The 15,639-nt window shown below is 36.3% G+C and overlaps 1 protein-coding gene and 1 long non-coding RNA gene across 7 annotated transcripts in view; one reads left to right on the top strand and one right to left on the bottom strand.

Moving 5' to 3' along the window:
• The window catches only part of LOC136028113 (GTP-binding protein RAD-like), a 196,796-nt gene that overhangs the window by 159,768 nt on the left and 21,389 nt on the right, over nt 1–15,639 (bottom strand). For 2 of the 6 annotated variants that reach the window (XM_065705750.1, XM_065705748.1), the window contains exon 2: nt 7,645–7,804. The exons of 1 other annotated variant lie outside the window; for it this stretch is intronic. In XM_065705750.1, the coding sequence (XP_065561822.1) occupies nt 7,645–7,658 (14 nt within the window). In that variant the 5' untranslated portion in view covers nt 7,659–7,804. Of the gene's footprint in view, nt 1–3,508; nt 3,640–7,644; nt 7,805–11,801; nt 11,941–15,639 lie in introns of those variants that run through there. 3 more of the 6 variants (XM_065705749.1, XM_065705753.1, XM_065705751.1) reach the window with 3 other exon arrangements.
• Nucleotides 4,343–15,294, top strand: LOC136028118 (uncharacterized). The gene is made up of 2 exons (XR_010617745.1): nt 4,343–4,638; nt 14,908–15,294. It is a non-coding gene; the product is annotated as an uncharacterized LOC136028118 (long non-coding RNA).

Genomic DNA, 15,639 nt, shown 5'->3' with positions numbered 1-15,639 from the left:
GATTCTATGACTTTTAGGGGGTGTTTCCCGCTATTTTCTAAAATAAGGCAAATTTTCTCAGGCTCGGAACTTTTGATGGGTAAGACTAAACTTGATGAAACTTATATATATTTAAAACCAGCATTAAAATGCGATTCTTTTGATATAACTACTGGGATCAAAATACTGTTTTTTAGAGTTTGGGCTACTATTGAGCCGGGTTGCTCCTTACTACAGTTCGTTACCACGAACTGTTTGATAATGCAGGAATACCAACTTCTTTTTCACATAGGGTTTTTTTAAAGAATACGCTCAATATGACTAATAATTTGCTGAGAGCGTTTTAAAATGCAGAAAATATAATCAGCCGGTAATTACAATTTTCTTATTAATACGACCATTCTCGCATCAGAATATTTTTTCTTAAAGCAAAGAGAAAGGAAAAGAGACAAACTCCAGCGTACACGCGTACAGGTTGGTGAAGCCACGGCTCGCTTCATATATAGGGCAGTTTATATTCGTTTTGAGTTCAAGTATCATACATCTCTTTTTTTCAAAATTTTCTGTTCGTTTTTATGGCACTTAGCATCTATCAAGTGACATATTCGCAAATTCTGTCGGTCGGTCGGTCTGTCTGTCTGTCTGTCGGTCCGTCTGTCCTGGTTTTGCTAGTTTAGGCACTACCAGGTAAGCTAGGACGATGGAATATGGCGGGTGTATCAGGAACCAGACCAGATTATATTAGAAATTGTCTTTTCCCGATTGGATCATCTGGGGGATGAGTGGGGGACGGTTGAATCGGAAAAATTAGAAAAAAGAGGTATTTTTAACTTACAAACGGGTAATGGGATCTTAATGAAATTTGATTTTTGGAAAGATATCGTGTCTCAGAGCTCTTATTTTAAATCCCGACCAGATCCGGTGACATTAGGCGGAGTTGGGGGGGACCTAAAATCTTGGAAAACGCTTAGAGTGGAGGGATCAGGATGAAACTTCGTGGTAAAAATAAAAACAAGTCCTAGATACGTGATTAACATAACCGGAACGGATCTGCTATCTTTGGGGGGGAACTAGGGGGGGGCTAATCCTGAAAAATTAGAAAAATGAGGTATTTTTAACTTACGAAGGAGTGATTGGATCTTAATAAAATTTCACGTTTGAAAAGATATCGTGTCTCAGAGCCCTTATTTTAAATCCCGACCGGATCCAGCGACATTGGGGGAAGTTGGAGGGACCTAAAATCTTAGAAACCGCATAGAGTGGAGGGATCGCGATGAAACTTTTTGGGGAAAATAAGCACAATTCCTAGATACGTTATTGACATAACCGGAACGGATCCACTCTCTTTGGGGGAGTTGTGGGGGGGGGTTAATTCGGAAAAATTAGAAAAAACGAGGTATTTTTAACTTACGAAGAAGTGATTGGACCTTAATGAAATTTCATATTTAGAAGGATCTCGTAACTCAGACCTCTTATTTTAAATCTTGACTGGATCCAGTGTCATTGGGGGGGGGGGAACCGCAAATCTTGGAAAACGCTTAAAGCGGAGAGATCAGGATGAAACTTGGTGGGAAGGATAGGCACAAGTCCAAGATACGTGACTGACATAACCGGATCGGATCCGCTCTCTTCGATGGAGTGGGGGGGGGGGGTAATTTGGAAAAATACGAATAGAAAAATGAGGTATTTGTAACGTACGAACGGGTGATTAGATCTTAATGAAATTTGATATTTAGAAGGATCTTGTACCTTAGAACTCTCATTTTAAATCCTGACCAGATACGGTGACACTGGAGGGGGAGTTGAAGGGGGAAACCGGAACTCATGGAAAACGTAAAAATCGAGGTATCTTACGAATGGGTTATGGGATCTTAATGAAAAATAATATATAGAAGAATCTTATGTGTCAGATGCTCTGTTTTGAATTCGAATCGGATCCGGGGACTTAGAAGGCTGGAGGGGAGAAACAGAAACCTTGGAAACCGGAAATCTTGGAAAACGCATAGAGTGGAGAGATCGGGATGGAACTTGATGGAAAGAATAAGCACAAGTTTTAGATACCTGATTGACATAATTGGAACGGATCCGTTCTCTTTGGGGGAGCTGGGGATTGTTAATTTGGAAAAATTAGAAAAATCGAGGTATTTTTAACTTAAGAAGGGATGACCGGATCTTAATGATATTTAGAAGGAACTCATATCTCATATTTCAAATCCCGACCAGATCTGTTGAAATTAGGAGGAGCTGGAGGGGGAAACCGAAAATCTTGGAAAACGCTTATAAATGTCCGTAGATATGTGATTGACGTAACCGGACTGGATCCGCTCTCTTTGGGGGAGTTGGGGGGTGGGTTTCAGTGCTTTGACGAGTTTGGTGCTTTTGGACATGCTAGGATGATGAAAATTGGTAGGCGTGTCAGGGAGCTGCACAAATTGACTTGATAAAGTCGTTTTCTCCGATTTGACCATCTGGGGGGCTGAAGGGAGAGGAAAAATTAGAAAAATTGAGGTATTTTAAACTTACGAACGGGTGATCGGATCTTAATGAATTTTGATATTTAGAAGGACCTCGTGATTCAGAGGTCTTGTTTTAAATCCCGACCAGTATTAGACCTCTGTTTTCCTTTTAAAGCAATCTATTGATTCTTACAATTTTGCTAGAGCTCATACCATATGAGCTCTTGGCTCTTCCAACCTCGTCACAAGTGCTATATGAGCTCTTAGCTCTTGTTCTTTTTTTAAATATCACATTATGGGTTATCCTAAATGTATGATTTATACCACCCCATCGATCTCCTTCTAACCTTTACGCTCAACTTCAGCTTTTTCTCATTACAATGGTTTCTTTTTCTTTAAAGAGTGGTTGATTTTGCGTTTATAACTAAGGTTTCTGCAAAAAGAGGGGAACTGTCATCCCTGAGTATGATCCACGCTTAATTCAAGTTTATTCCTCCAAAGGAAGCTCGGGTATAATTAAAGTATTCTCAGCGTGTTCTCATAGAAAGTAAAAATTTTGGCTTAGGTATGCTTAGCAAACTAGTTGTTAAAGTTTTGGAATGCCACCACTGTTTTGTGAGAAAAGCTGTTTTACCCGACACTAGGGAGCTTAATGAACCAGATAACAATTGGGGTAGGGGGGAGGGTGTACAAAAAGTAACTTTTAAAAATGCACCAGAAGTTTGTTTATATTAATTTTTGTTACGCTTTTAAGAGTAGGGGAAACATTTCAGGGGTTTTTCAAACGCTCTGCCCCCCTGGATGTGGCCTTGATTTGGGGCCTCCTTATATTGCCTGGGCCTGCGTAACATAAGGGCTTATGCACCACCCATTTTTAGAACGGCCAAAACTATTCTGAACGGCTCAGAAAAGGTGACATTTCCTGTCCAAAATTTTGCAAACCAAAATCTATTTTAGAAAAATCTAGTTCATCATAGGTGAACGAACATATAATTACATACAGGGAAAAACCCTACGTTTTCGCAAAAAGTGAAGGATAAAACCGAGGAGTCATTCAATTTTTTTTTTAATACCTTTGGTTAAGGTGTCAATGATATTCCACAATGTCAACAGTTAAAAACCACAATATCAATTCGAAATTACGCCTTTGCACTCTATGTCTAACTAATGCCTGGAAAGCACTAAGTGTATCCAAGCTAAACAATCAAAGGGAAAGGGAGTACGGAAAGGGAAGCTTACTTTGAACATATTAAAGAGCATGCGAGCTTTTCCCGAAGTCTTTGTTACAATGTCTTAGTTTTTCTACTACAGGATCAACCGATTCCTATTATAAAGCATAATTAGTTGTTTTTGTTTTTGTTTTTTTTTTGAATGGATGGCTTTTATTTTGTTCTTTCAAGAAATCATGCGGCAACATATTAATTTCATTTTCGGATTGGCATATAAAAAAAAACATCTTATTTCTGGTATAAAATTATTAATTAAAATACAATCAAATACTGTTTAGCCTTTTCCTGGTTAAGATAGTTTTCGTTTCCTTAAAAGTTTGGAATAAAATAATCTGCGCCTGGTCGTCTTTAACCGGGCGTCTATTGAGCGTCTAGAAGCAATTGTGACCAAGTCCACTTTTTCATTTTCCATGGCTTTTGCACAGAAGCTCTTAATTGACTTGCTACAGCCAGAATGATATTCACAGGAATTAAGTACTGTTATTTACGATAAATGGTTTTATTGCAACATTAGTTACTGATTGTTCTTAAGTTAGATGTCACTTCTACTGTCTTTTCATTTTGCCTTTTATGACTTTTATGTCTTTTTTCCTTAGCTTTAGCGCGCAAGTCTGTAAATGTTTTTCCTCTAAAGATGACCTTATTCTTTCAAAGAGTGTCCTGAATATCAGGTCTAGAGTAAAACCTATCCAGTTACGAATGTCAGCCACTACAGCTGCATTTTAGCAATTTCTAATTTTACAATTATCCTTATGTCTTTCATTTTATGCTTTAAATTCCAAGCATTTTATTTGTGTTACGATCTGCAGAATACACCAACGAAATTTAGATTATATTGTTAATAACTCGGTATTTATGTGTTAGCAAGTTTTTTTCTAAACACCTGCCATTTTGTTTTATTGCTACAAAAAATCTGTAAGAAATAGTTCGTGTCACACTTAATAATCTTTTGTAAGGAAGGCTAAACCACAATGGTGAGTTCAATTTTTTTAAATTAAATTTAATACAACTTAGGTTATTGGTATTGGAGATCATCGTAGACGTTCTTTCTTTGCTTCTTTTTGCATTCACCCCCAAAAACAAAGACCTGGATGTGAAAAAAGGAAATCGCGAGGCTTCAATCAATTAGGTGCTGGTTGAAGTCCAAAATTGAGCCAGGTCAAATTTGTATCTACAATCTGACGGTTCTGAAGTTCTTCCCTCATCCTAACTTTTTTTAAACCTTTTTATTTTAGCCTTCCCACTAACATTTTAGTTCTATCTTTATTCTAATTTAGACGTAGGTATCCGTATTGTGAGTACACGGCTGCATTCAGGTATTCTAGTTGGAAGGAAAGAAGGGAAATTAAAGCTTTTAGAAAATAATATAAACATAACTTTGTTCATCCTTATATGTAAATATAGTATATATGTTAAAAGTCAAGGACAGAAGTTCCCCAGCCACCGTCTACAATTTTGTAGTTCTAGGAAAGTCAGAATATGAATATAATCCACATTTACTTAAAGTTTTCTAGGTAGCACAAAACATTTTCCCCGGTGAACCAGTCGCAACTTTCAATGGCTTTTCTTATAATTAATTTTAAAATGTTATCAAGAGAAAGATGTTTTTCAAAGAAAAACAATGAGTGATGCCAAGGTTTAAAATGAGCAGAAATAAAGTCAAATAGTAATTCTAGCATAAAATGAAGAACTATTATGAATGAATTAATGAAGTACAAAACTCCAAGAAATTGAAACTAATAATATCGTAGAACATAATAGATCACAAATAGATGATAAATCCTAAAACGAACAATCAAATCAAACTGAGAACGAACAGAAATTTTCACGAATAAGAGTAAGACTACTCCCCCTCCCCTAGACTCTAAAGACCAGAGCATCATTTGCACTTTAGTAAAACAATATGTATGTCGAGCAGTGTTTGTTTTACGTGTTGTAATATCTTCAACAGCAAAATTGTTTAATGAAATTATAGGCTAATCATTATTAGATTTAGCCTACCGTACACCCTCTCTCAAACTTTCTAAAATAAAACAAAAGGCTGAAGTGTCATTTGCGCTTCACTGACAACCCCAGACGATCTTGCTTTACTTTGCCAAGACCTCAACAACAAATAAAGAAACCCACGATCATATTCCAGATTGCAGGAAAGCGAAAAATATTTCTAAGAATAATTAATTTCTTAACTTGTAACTTAATTTTGCTATTTCCAAAACTATTTTGTTAGAAAAAATCTTTTATTCTGTTTCATACTAAGAAATAGAAAATCTATGAATAAATAAAACTTTAAAATGAACATTACTAACTTTTGAAGCAATCTGCGTGTTTCGTTTGCATTAGTTTCAATCCATGAAATTTAAGGGGGGGGGGGGTAAATGTAATTTTCAAGATTTGGGGGATGAGATATAACTGAAAAGACCATATTTTTCAAAACTAGTGAGTCAAAAATCGTGGGGAATCAATACTGCCCCACCCCCAAGTTGACACAACTGTTTGTCCAGTAATGCTTTAAACTTGCAGATCAATACATTTTTTAGCGAGGAATTTGAAAGACTATTTAGGAGGATTATTTGGATTATAAGGAGAGATATTAAAAGGAGGGATTAAGTAGTGAGGAATATGCATATGAAAGGAGTGTGTTTAGAGGGAAGGCAGTTTGGATAGAAGTTTAATGTACATTACATTAATGAAACCTGTTGTTTAAAATATAAATTTTTAGATGTCCAGGCCGTCTTATCTTTCAGCGTTATAAAGATAAAAAGGAAACTGCTGTTTAGAATATATAATGTTTTCACTAAAGCAGAAATTACGATCTGTCCTTTAGAGGATTTAGGGGTGTAAGTCCTACTCTTATTTTTGGTAAGTTTTGTTCGTTTTAAGTTTGATTTCATGGCCTCCATTACATTCGTTTTACGATTTATCTATCCATCCTTGGTCGTATCTGCTAGCCTTAAGTCTGATGTGATTATTTATTTAATTTTCTGTTCATCTAGAGTTTCGTTAATTCACTCAGAATAATTGTTCTTCCTTTTTAAGTTTCAACCATTATGTAACGGTATTTTTGCTCGTTACGGTTTTGATATGGCTCTGTCGTTTCTATGAGGAAAATCTTTGATGGGAAACATTTTTTGAATAAATTTATGTTTCATTTTTAAGTGGCCGAAGCGGATTATCAATTATTTTATCAATTTCTGTAACCATTTTTGAGGTTCTCTGCTTACAAGCTAAAATGGTAGATTAATTAAAATATGTTAAAATTTGAGCACTCAGTTAAACCGTTTAGGCAGCCGATGGCGTAATAATCTTTCAGCAAGACCTTGGCGGTGAAGATGGTGATGGATGTTGAAGGGTATTCTCAGTCGTTTGGATAAAAAATCTACAAAATTTCTATCTTCTTATAAGTTTAAAATCGTACTGTAGACCGTCTTAAATTTACTCTCATGCCTGGCAACCATTTTTATCACAAGGGTCTTTTCGTTTCCTAATTACTGTATGGTGTTTAACTACATGTTAAAGCTGTATATAAAAAAGAAATTATTTTTTGCTATCTCAAACATAGATTGTAAACAACAAATCGATTGGATAAAAGATCTGCCGAATTTCTATCTTTTTATAAGGTTACTCTATCTATTTAAGAATATACTAGCATATTTTGCCACCATTTTTATCACAAGTGTAATTTCATGTTCTAATTTGCAGTAAACTGTCTGTTATTTAACTACATATTAAGGTCATTTATATCAAAAAAAATACTTGTTGTTGTCCCAAACATAGATTGTAAATGACAAATCGATATAACCAGATGTTCTCCATATTTTTGGTCTTGGTAAATGTTTTTACACACCTTAAAATTTTCAATCTGGTAATCAAAACAAAATCGAATTTTCTACCCCAAGAGTCGATACAACCAAACTTTCCTTCCAAAATTGGATATCTTATTAGTGATCTTCGTTAAGATCCTCTTAATCTAGCGTACTTGCCTTGAAGATTCCATCCTGATCGGAGAACATGATATTTGCCCCCCATTTTGGGGCGTCAAGGATCGATACAATCCAATTGTTTTCTGAATATCTTTTCCCCTTAGGCTCGTTTTGTCCGTGTATGCTATGTAAGCCGTAAGACTTACGCATAAGTTTCAATCTGTAGGAAAAAACAAAATTAATCTTATTTTGGGCGTCACGAATCACGAATCAAATTCCTTTCAATGGTTTGTTGTCTAAATTGAGGTCTTCTTGTCTAAATTGCACAAACAGGCCAAATTTTACTAAACACACGATATAGCCTATTATGTTGGGGGATAAACTATAGGAGACACACAGAAAAAACGTTGCACTGGTTTTCTGACCTCATGAATCGAAACAATATAGTCTTTTATAGTCAATAAGGGTCGCTTGACAATGTCTACATGTAACTTTGAGATAAATTGGAAAATTTCTTTCTGTGGTTTCCTGAATCTGTGTCCGTGATTGAATAAAAAATCAAGTTTTTTTTAATGAAAGTAAGAGCGACATTAAAACTTAAAACGAACAGAAATTACTCCGTATATGAAAGGGGCTTTTCCTCCTCAACGTTTCGCTCTTTACGCTAAAGTTTGTTTACTGTTTTAAAATGTAGAGTTAAGAGAAAGAGTCAAACTTTAGCGTAAAGAGCGGGGCGTTGAGGAGGAAAAGCCCCTTTCATATACGGGGTAATTTCTGTTCGATTTAAGTTTTAATGTCGCTCCTTACTTTCATTTAAAAAAACTTGTTTTTTTTATTTAATTTCTGGACGTTTTTTAATTAATGCATGTTTTGATCTTGGCTCTCCGCACATACATAATTATAACGAAATTTGCATATTAATTTTTTTGGCCAAATGGCTTTCTCATAGTTTTAATCGGAAGATTTTAAGAAAAAAGGAGAGTGGGAGGAAGCCTAGTTGCCCTCCAATTTTTGATTACTTTAAAAGGTAACTAAAACTTTTAATTTTTACGAACATTTTCATTAGTAAAAAATATACGTAATTTACGAATTAACTTACGTAACAAACTTCTATATTCGTATGTTTTTATTATGTATATGAGGGAGTTCACCCCTCGTCGATACCTCGCTCTTTACACTAAAGCTTAACTTCTGTCCCAATTCCTTAAGAATGACCCTTGAATCACAAAGGCCATAGAATAAATAGTTGAAATTACTAAAAATACTTTAGCGTAAAGAGCGAGGTATTACGAGGAGGTAAACCCCTCATATGCGCAATAATTTCTGCTGATTTTAAGTTTTAATGCTGCTCCTCACTTTCAGTAGAAAAAACTTTTCATATTTATTTTTTCATTGTTTTTTTATATAATGCTAAAAAATCCTGCGCCCCCTTCATTGAAAATCTCTTCCCCCATGAGAAGTTTTTCCATGGAAAGATCCTCCCACGTATCCCCCCTCAACTCTCCCTCCCAAACCAAAAAATCCCCCTGAAAACGTCCATACTCTTCCCAGTAACCATTACTATATGTAAACACAGGTCAAAGTTTGTAACTTACAACCCTCCCACGGGGACTGCGGGGGAGTAAGTCGTCCCCAAAGACATAGTTATCAGGTTTTTCGACTATGGTGAATAATATCGCCATCTCAGAATTTTGATCCGATGACTTTGGGGGGGAAATGAGCATGGGAGGAGGCCTAGGTGCTTTTCGTTATGTGATTTTCGTTAAGATTCTATGACTTTTAGGGGGAGTTTCCCCCTATTTTCTAAAATAAGGCAAATTTTCTCAGGTTCGTAACTTTTGATGGGTAAGACTAATCTTGGTGAAACTTATATATTTAAAATCATCATTAAAATGTGATTCTTTTGATGTAGCTATTGGTATCAAAATTCCATTTTTTAGAGTTTTGGTTACTATTGAGCCAGGTCGCTCCTTACTACAGTTCGTAACCACGAACTGTTTGAAAAAATGTTGTTGGCCCTATTTGGATCCCAGTTGGCCCAACATATATCCACATTCTTTACATTAGATTCTTCTAGGCCACAATATATACTGCTGCAAGCTTCGAACTTATGAAGGAAAGCAAGTTTTTGGTCTATTTTTGTACCCTCCAAAATCCTCTCTTAACCAACGAATATGTGTGATTCCCTTAGCCTAGCAAAAGATTTGTGGTCTTTTTAGGGTCCTTGTTTTGGAGGGAGACTGTGTCTCAGTTTCACATTTCTCGTGTTCCTAAGGGTTCAATTGGTCCTGGGGCCATCAGACACAAGTTTCAAGCCAGTCAAAAAATATTCGGCCTATGTTTATGGGACCCGTGGGCCAATATGATTATTTGTAAGTGGGGCCCGTCAGCCCAGGAAGTTCAAACCGTTTAAAAAATGCCCTTTTTTCAGAGGAACCAATATTTTTATTTCAATTTTCAGGCCCCATTTTCGGGAGTGCAGTGCCCCGTAGCCAGCTAATTATCTATAATAGGCTCCTCCAGGTCCTGAGGGCCTAGTAAACTTATAAGTAGCTATGAGGTCTTAGCATTTATCCAGGCCCCCTAAAACTCACCTCCAAACAAAGTTTGCTGCCCACTTAACAGAGACAGCGACACTTGAAAGAGTCAAACCAGTTGGAAAAAATGGGCTTCTTTTTGGTCGCAATTTCGAGGGAACCGTTTAATTTCGAGGGGACTATTTTTTTAATGGTAGTACCCACTTGGCTAAAGACTTACGGTTTTAACTCTTTTACGGTTTCCAGCATTTCCAAAAAAAAAATGTTCTTTGGTCCCTGCTAGGAATCATTTTCAGAAAAAAAATACTTTCTGTCAAGTTTTTTTTTGCAAGTTGGGGTCCCCTTAACCTAAAGACTTTCAGATAGAAATGTCAAACTAAACAAAAGCAAACGTTTGACTCTAGTTCTTGGGGCTTTTATCCAAAACTAAATTGTTTTTGCTCATGCAAAAACAATTTAGCTTGCAATAGCTCATGAGGGATACCTTAACCCAGGAACTTATGTGTCTAAGTTTTAAATCTTCGAAAGAAACAGGTTTTGGCTCGTTTTTGTTAGAACCAATGTTTTCTTTCTCTTTTCTTGTGTATTGGGAGCTTCTTGACCCAAGGACCTACGGACATAAGTTTTCAGCCGATCACCAAAGAGGTTTCTGGCCCACGGTATTAGGGAAGCTGCTGCCCCAGATTAGTGTTGTTTTTTAATTTGCTAAATTAGATTTCTCTTAGACCAGGCACTTGTAGCGTAGGCTTCAAACTGGTAAAATGGTAAGTCACGTCGCGCTTTTTGTCTGTTTCAAGGCCCCCTAACATCCTTCTAATTCATAACAGATTTCTAGGTCCCTTAGTCCAAGAACGATTCCTGGAAGTTTCACCAAATCAAATAGAAAGTGTTTGGACTATTTCTGGGCCTCACTTTGGCAGAACGATGTTCTCTTTTCAAAATGTTCTTGTATATTGGGGTCCTCACTGCTTAATGGCTTAAATATATAAATTTTAGGTCAATCAAGCCAAAAAGTTGGCCATCTCGGGGGGGGGGGGGGGTCCATGAATTAAAATTGTTTTGGGGACAACTAAGTTCGGCTCTTTGGTGCCCGGGTTAGCACTATTTTCTTCTAAAGTCGTGGCAATACTTTTCTGATTTACTCCTAAGAAATGTTTGAAGTTGCGAAAATTAAAGATGCGGATCACCAATTACAGCGCTGATTACGCTAATTACAGCGTTTAGGAAATCAATAGGGTAATGTAGATGGTTTGACATTACCCGTTGTCTAATACAGGCACCAGCTGGAAATTATTTGCTAATACCGGTGCTCACAAAGATTGATACAGTGATTTAGACACATTGTGTTTAGATGGTTAAAAAATGCATATATTTATTAGTTGACACATTATCTCATTCCTCCGCCTCATAGTTGAAACATAAAGTATCATATGGATTGAATAAAGAAAAGGAGGGGGATTAAGGCGTTTTGTACGGACACAAATAATTTTTTGTGATTGTCCTCTAATAATTTAAAATAGAAACCTCCATAATTGGCGCCGATAACAAAGACAAAATTTCAATTTAAAAATTAATATTTAAACTTACAGGTCCCTTAAGATGTAAACGTCTGAAGGAAAAACAAATTATTATCTGATTTCCTCCTAGCCAACAAAAATTTAAAATTAATAATCCACCTACTGGCTATTATGCAGGCAGATACAATCGTACTATCTAGTTTTATGACACTTGTCCGTCGGCCAAGTGCCATGTAGCGATCGCAATTTCTGTCCGTCGGTCTGTCGGTCCTATTTTGCTAGTTCGGGCACTTCCATATAAGCTAGAACGATAAAGTTGACAGGTGTATCAGGGACCGGGCCAGATCAAATTACCAAACAGTTGCTTCCCCGATTCGACCATCTGGGGAGGGGAGTGGAGGGACGGTTAATTAAGAAAAATTAGAAAAAGTGTTTAAAAAATGCCTCCTTGGAAGCCTGCATAGTGTATTAGATATGACGTTGGTATTCTACTCCGGAGGTCGTAGGTTCAATTCCTGACGGAAAATTTTTTATATATTTTTTCTTACTCTGCCATTTTTAGTATTAATTTTTAGTTTAATTTCAAAACCTTTTTAAAAATGTCCAGCCTTGGCTAACACTTTTACCAAAAATATCAGATTGGATCACGCTTTATGGTGATTAAATTTGGAATTTGCTACACTATGGGCCAGCAAGAGTAAGAGGAGCTAAATCAAGTGATGGATTTAAAGCGATCAGAAATTATAGAAAAAGCTATTCAGCTTCAGAGGCAGAAATCCCGCGCAGCGATGCTTATCATGGTAGCCTCCAAAAAAACATCACCGCAATAACATTGAGAAATGTTGGCTCTTCCGACCCCGTCGCAAGTGCCATTTGAGCTCTTGGCTCTTGCTTGTTCTTGGATACTGAAACAAACTGCATTGAGTCCCAAAATTAGCAATAATCTAACTACTACATTACGTACATGGAGACATTTTGAAACATGCATTTCATTATTTTATTTTTGTAAGGTGTTACAATCAGATGACAACTACCCTGACTATCGATGCCTTTAGCTTATGAGTAATAGCAACAATCAACTGTTACATTATATAAAGGAGATGTATTTTTATTTTCTTAGGGTACCTGAAATAGCAAGCTGCTATTTCAACTTTTGACTCCCTCAAGATTCCGGAATTTTCAATGATACAGCATGTACTTTTAATAAAGGGAGCCGCCAACTTTTGTTTTTCCTAGGATACTCCAACTCTTCATTTCACGTCCCGAAATAAGCAAATTTCTACCCCAATTTTAAGTAAAACAGAGCACCAGCCCGGATATCGGAGGCCATATCTTAGGAAGAACCAATAATTTTGTACATTAGAGCTCCCTTGGCCAGTAGCTTACAGTTTTAAGTTTTGAGTTATTCTTTGTTGTAAGTATTTTTGCTTAACGAAAACTGTTTTTTTTTCTGCATTTGGTTGCCCGTGACCCAAGAATAAAAGTTTCAACTCAATGGAAAAGAAAAGTTTTTGGTCTTTTATCGCCCCAATTTGAGGACTCTTGGCCCGGAATATTTTTTTTTATATTAGGTTGCTCTTGGTCTAAGGACATGTGTTTCTTAGTGTTCAACTGATCTGGGAAAAAAATTTGTTTTCCCACTTCCACGTCACCGAACACCATTCCCTCTCTCCTAGCAAATAATGTCATCTTCTTGGCCTAGAAACAATTCCTGAAACTTCCCTGTTTATCGTGCATCCAGGACCAAATATTCCCACTTTTTCTATTAAAAACCGTTTGTAAACATTTGTCAATTTGAACTCTTTACGAATCTTGCCCCAGAAAATTTAAGGGTCATGTCCACCCTAGAGGTATATTTATTGGACCTTTCTACTTTTTTGAACAGAATCACTATCTCAGAATTTGTTTGGAGTTCTTAAGGGTTACTTGGAAGACAGTTATCATAAAAGGACCCGAGAATGGGCTGGTTACCCCCCAATAGCATTGAACCTTTAAAGGGCAGCAGAAATTTTACTTTCCAATCGATCTGAATTCCCTCCCAAGTTTCTACGATCTCTCATTCCGCATAAGTAAGGAAGAAATATAAGGAAGGAAGAAATAGTACACTGAAGGTGCATGGCTCTTTACTAAGGCAACCATGAAAGATTGTATCTGATAAAATTATCGCATCTAATCGTGTTTGGAAGATCGTTGTTGCAGACGCAAGCAAACATTTACTCAGGTTCTGAAACCCCTTACTTTTGGCAATTTCCTGTTTTTCTTTTCCTTTTTTTCCACCATAGATGGCTCGTTGCAATTATAGATTATCCTAAGCTTTCGTACATAACATAAAGTGACTAAAGACGTAAAAGTAAGGGGGGAATATATAAGAATTTTATTGACAAATAGCATTCAGGTCTTACACCTAACGTTCCACGGGTTTTATTTCATGTATTTTAATCGGTTCCTAGTTGATCCAAGTTTGATCAGAAACAATGCCAGAATATCAAAAGTAACATCAGAACTAGTTGCGCTGTAGCAAAATAGTTCACTCAGCAACTGTTTACAAGCAAGCTCGAGTCGGTTATTGATCCTATTTTACAAAGCAAGGATTTGAAGGGAGAATAAGCAGGGTTGCGGCTTCTCTCTTTCACGGAAAAATTCATAAACTATAAATAAAACCAAAATTATCCCTTTTATGTTACGTGTTTTTTTAGTCTCCCCATCCCCATAGATATAAATATTTGCGCTTATGAAGGATACCTTAAAGAATTATTCTGGAAAACCCTCAGAAAATTATTTTAGGGAGGGAAGGGGGAATGTGTGAAAACTAGTTCCTGAAATAAAAGTACAATAAGACTCAAGTATGCATAATGATCAAAGTGAGAGGAATATACTCTGGAGTCTTAGCCTCCTTTATTTCCTGGCTATGTTCCCTAATTCTATGTTTATGTTCTGTATTTTAGTATCCTGTAGTAAATATTCAAGTAATTAAATTGGGATACAGGTAATACAGTGGGATTACTATTTAAGCTGCCTAATGTTAAATAACAATATTTTCATGGACTGTGGAAAATGAGTGTGTCATTGAAAATTCTTTATATCCCAACATTCTATGTATTCTATGTTTCTCATCTTTTGTGTAATCCTAAGAGAGATAACTCTATGAAAAGCATAGTATGTGAACTCTTTTATACCCTTAATTCGTGTGCGGCGAATATCTTCTTTGCTTTGCAAGAAAATATTATTTGATTTATTAAAAAATTCAAGATATGTATTGAAAATTTCAGACGTTCCTGTTTGCAGTCCTAGCGCTAGCCTTCTCTGCCATTTCCATTGAAGGGAAACCCAGGGATTATCTGCTACCGCTACAAGAGCCTGTAACTAATAACACAGCCTTTCTTGATTCTTTTTCGAAATTTATCACTCAAGCAAGAAGTGATGAAATCTGTAGCAACGGACAATGCGATTTGTCAAATCAAATTGACATTACGTCGAGTAATCTGAAGTGCACCCAATACGTTATGTCTACTGTACAAACAGAAACTTGCTGCAAGGAATGCTGGATGGCTTTTTGCTGTCAAGAAAGCAAGAACTGTGCTATTACCTGCAATGGTGGGGACACAAAGTTATAACAATGTTTGGCATTACTATTTGATTAAATTTATTTTCTAATATTTATTGTCACTCTTTAGTAAACTCTTTAATAAGGACATATGGCAAGCACTCTTCTGCCGGCGTGAAACATACGCAGCAACAAAACATTTTAAATAGAGCTTGTCTCAACTATTTTCTTTTTAAGCTCTAATTTTGAGTGACTCCTAGTGTACAAGACCACGATACAGAAGGGAATTCCAGAATGTTTTCATTTGTAATAAATAATCGTTGAACTGTCGACCTTGAAATTTATTGATCGATATCCCAGTATTTTAGCAAAATATTCAGAGCCCATCTTCAGTCTTCAGGTAGATTGACTAATGAGGGAAAGGAAAATCTTAAAAGGAAAAGTAGATTTAGAGATG

Source organism: Artemia franciscana, chromosome 6 (genome assembly GCF_032884065.1).
Source record: "Artemia franciscana chromosome 6, ASM3288406v1, whole genome shotgun sequence".
In the NCBI taxonomy this organism is placed as follows: Eukaryota; Metazoa; Arthropoda; class Branchiopoda; order Anostraca; family Artemiidae; genus Artemia; species Artemia franciscana.
This window is presented reverse-complemented; position numbering and strand designations above follow the sequence as displayed.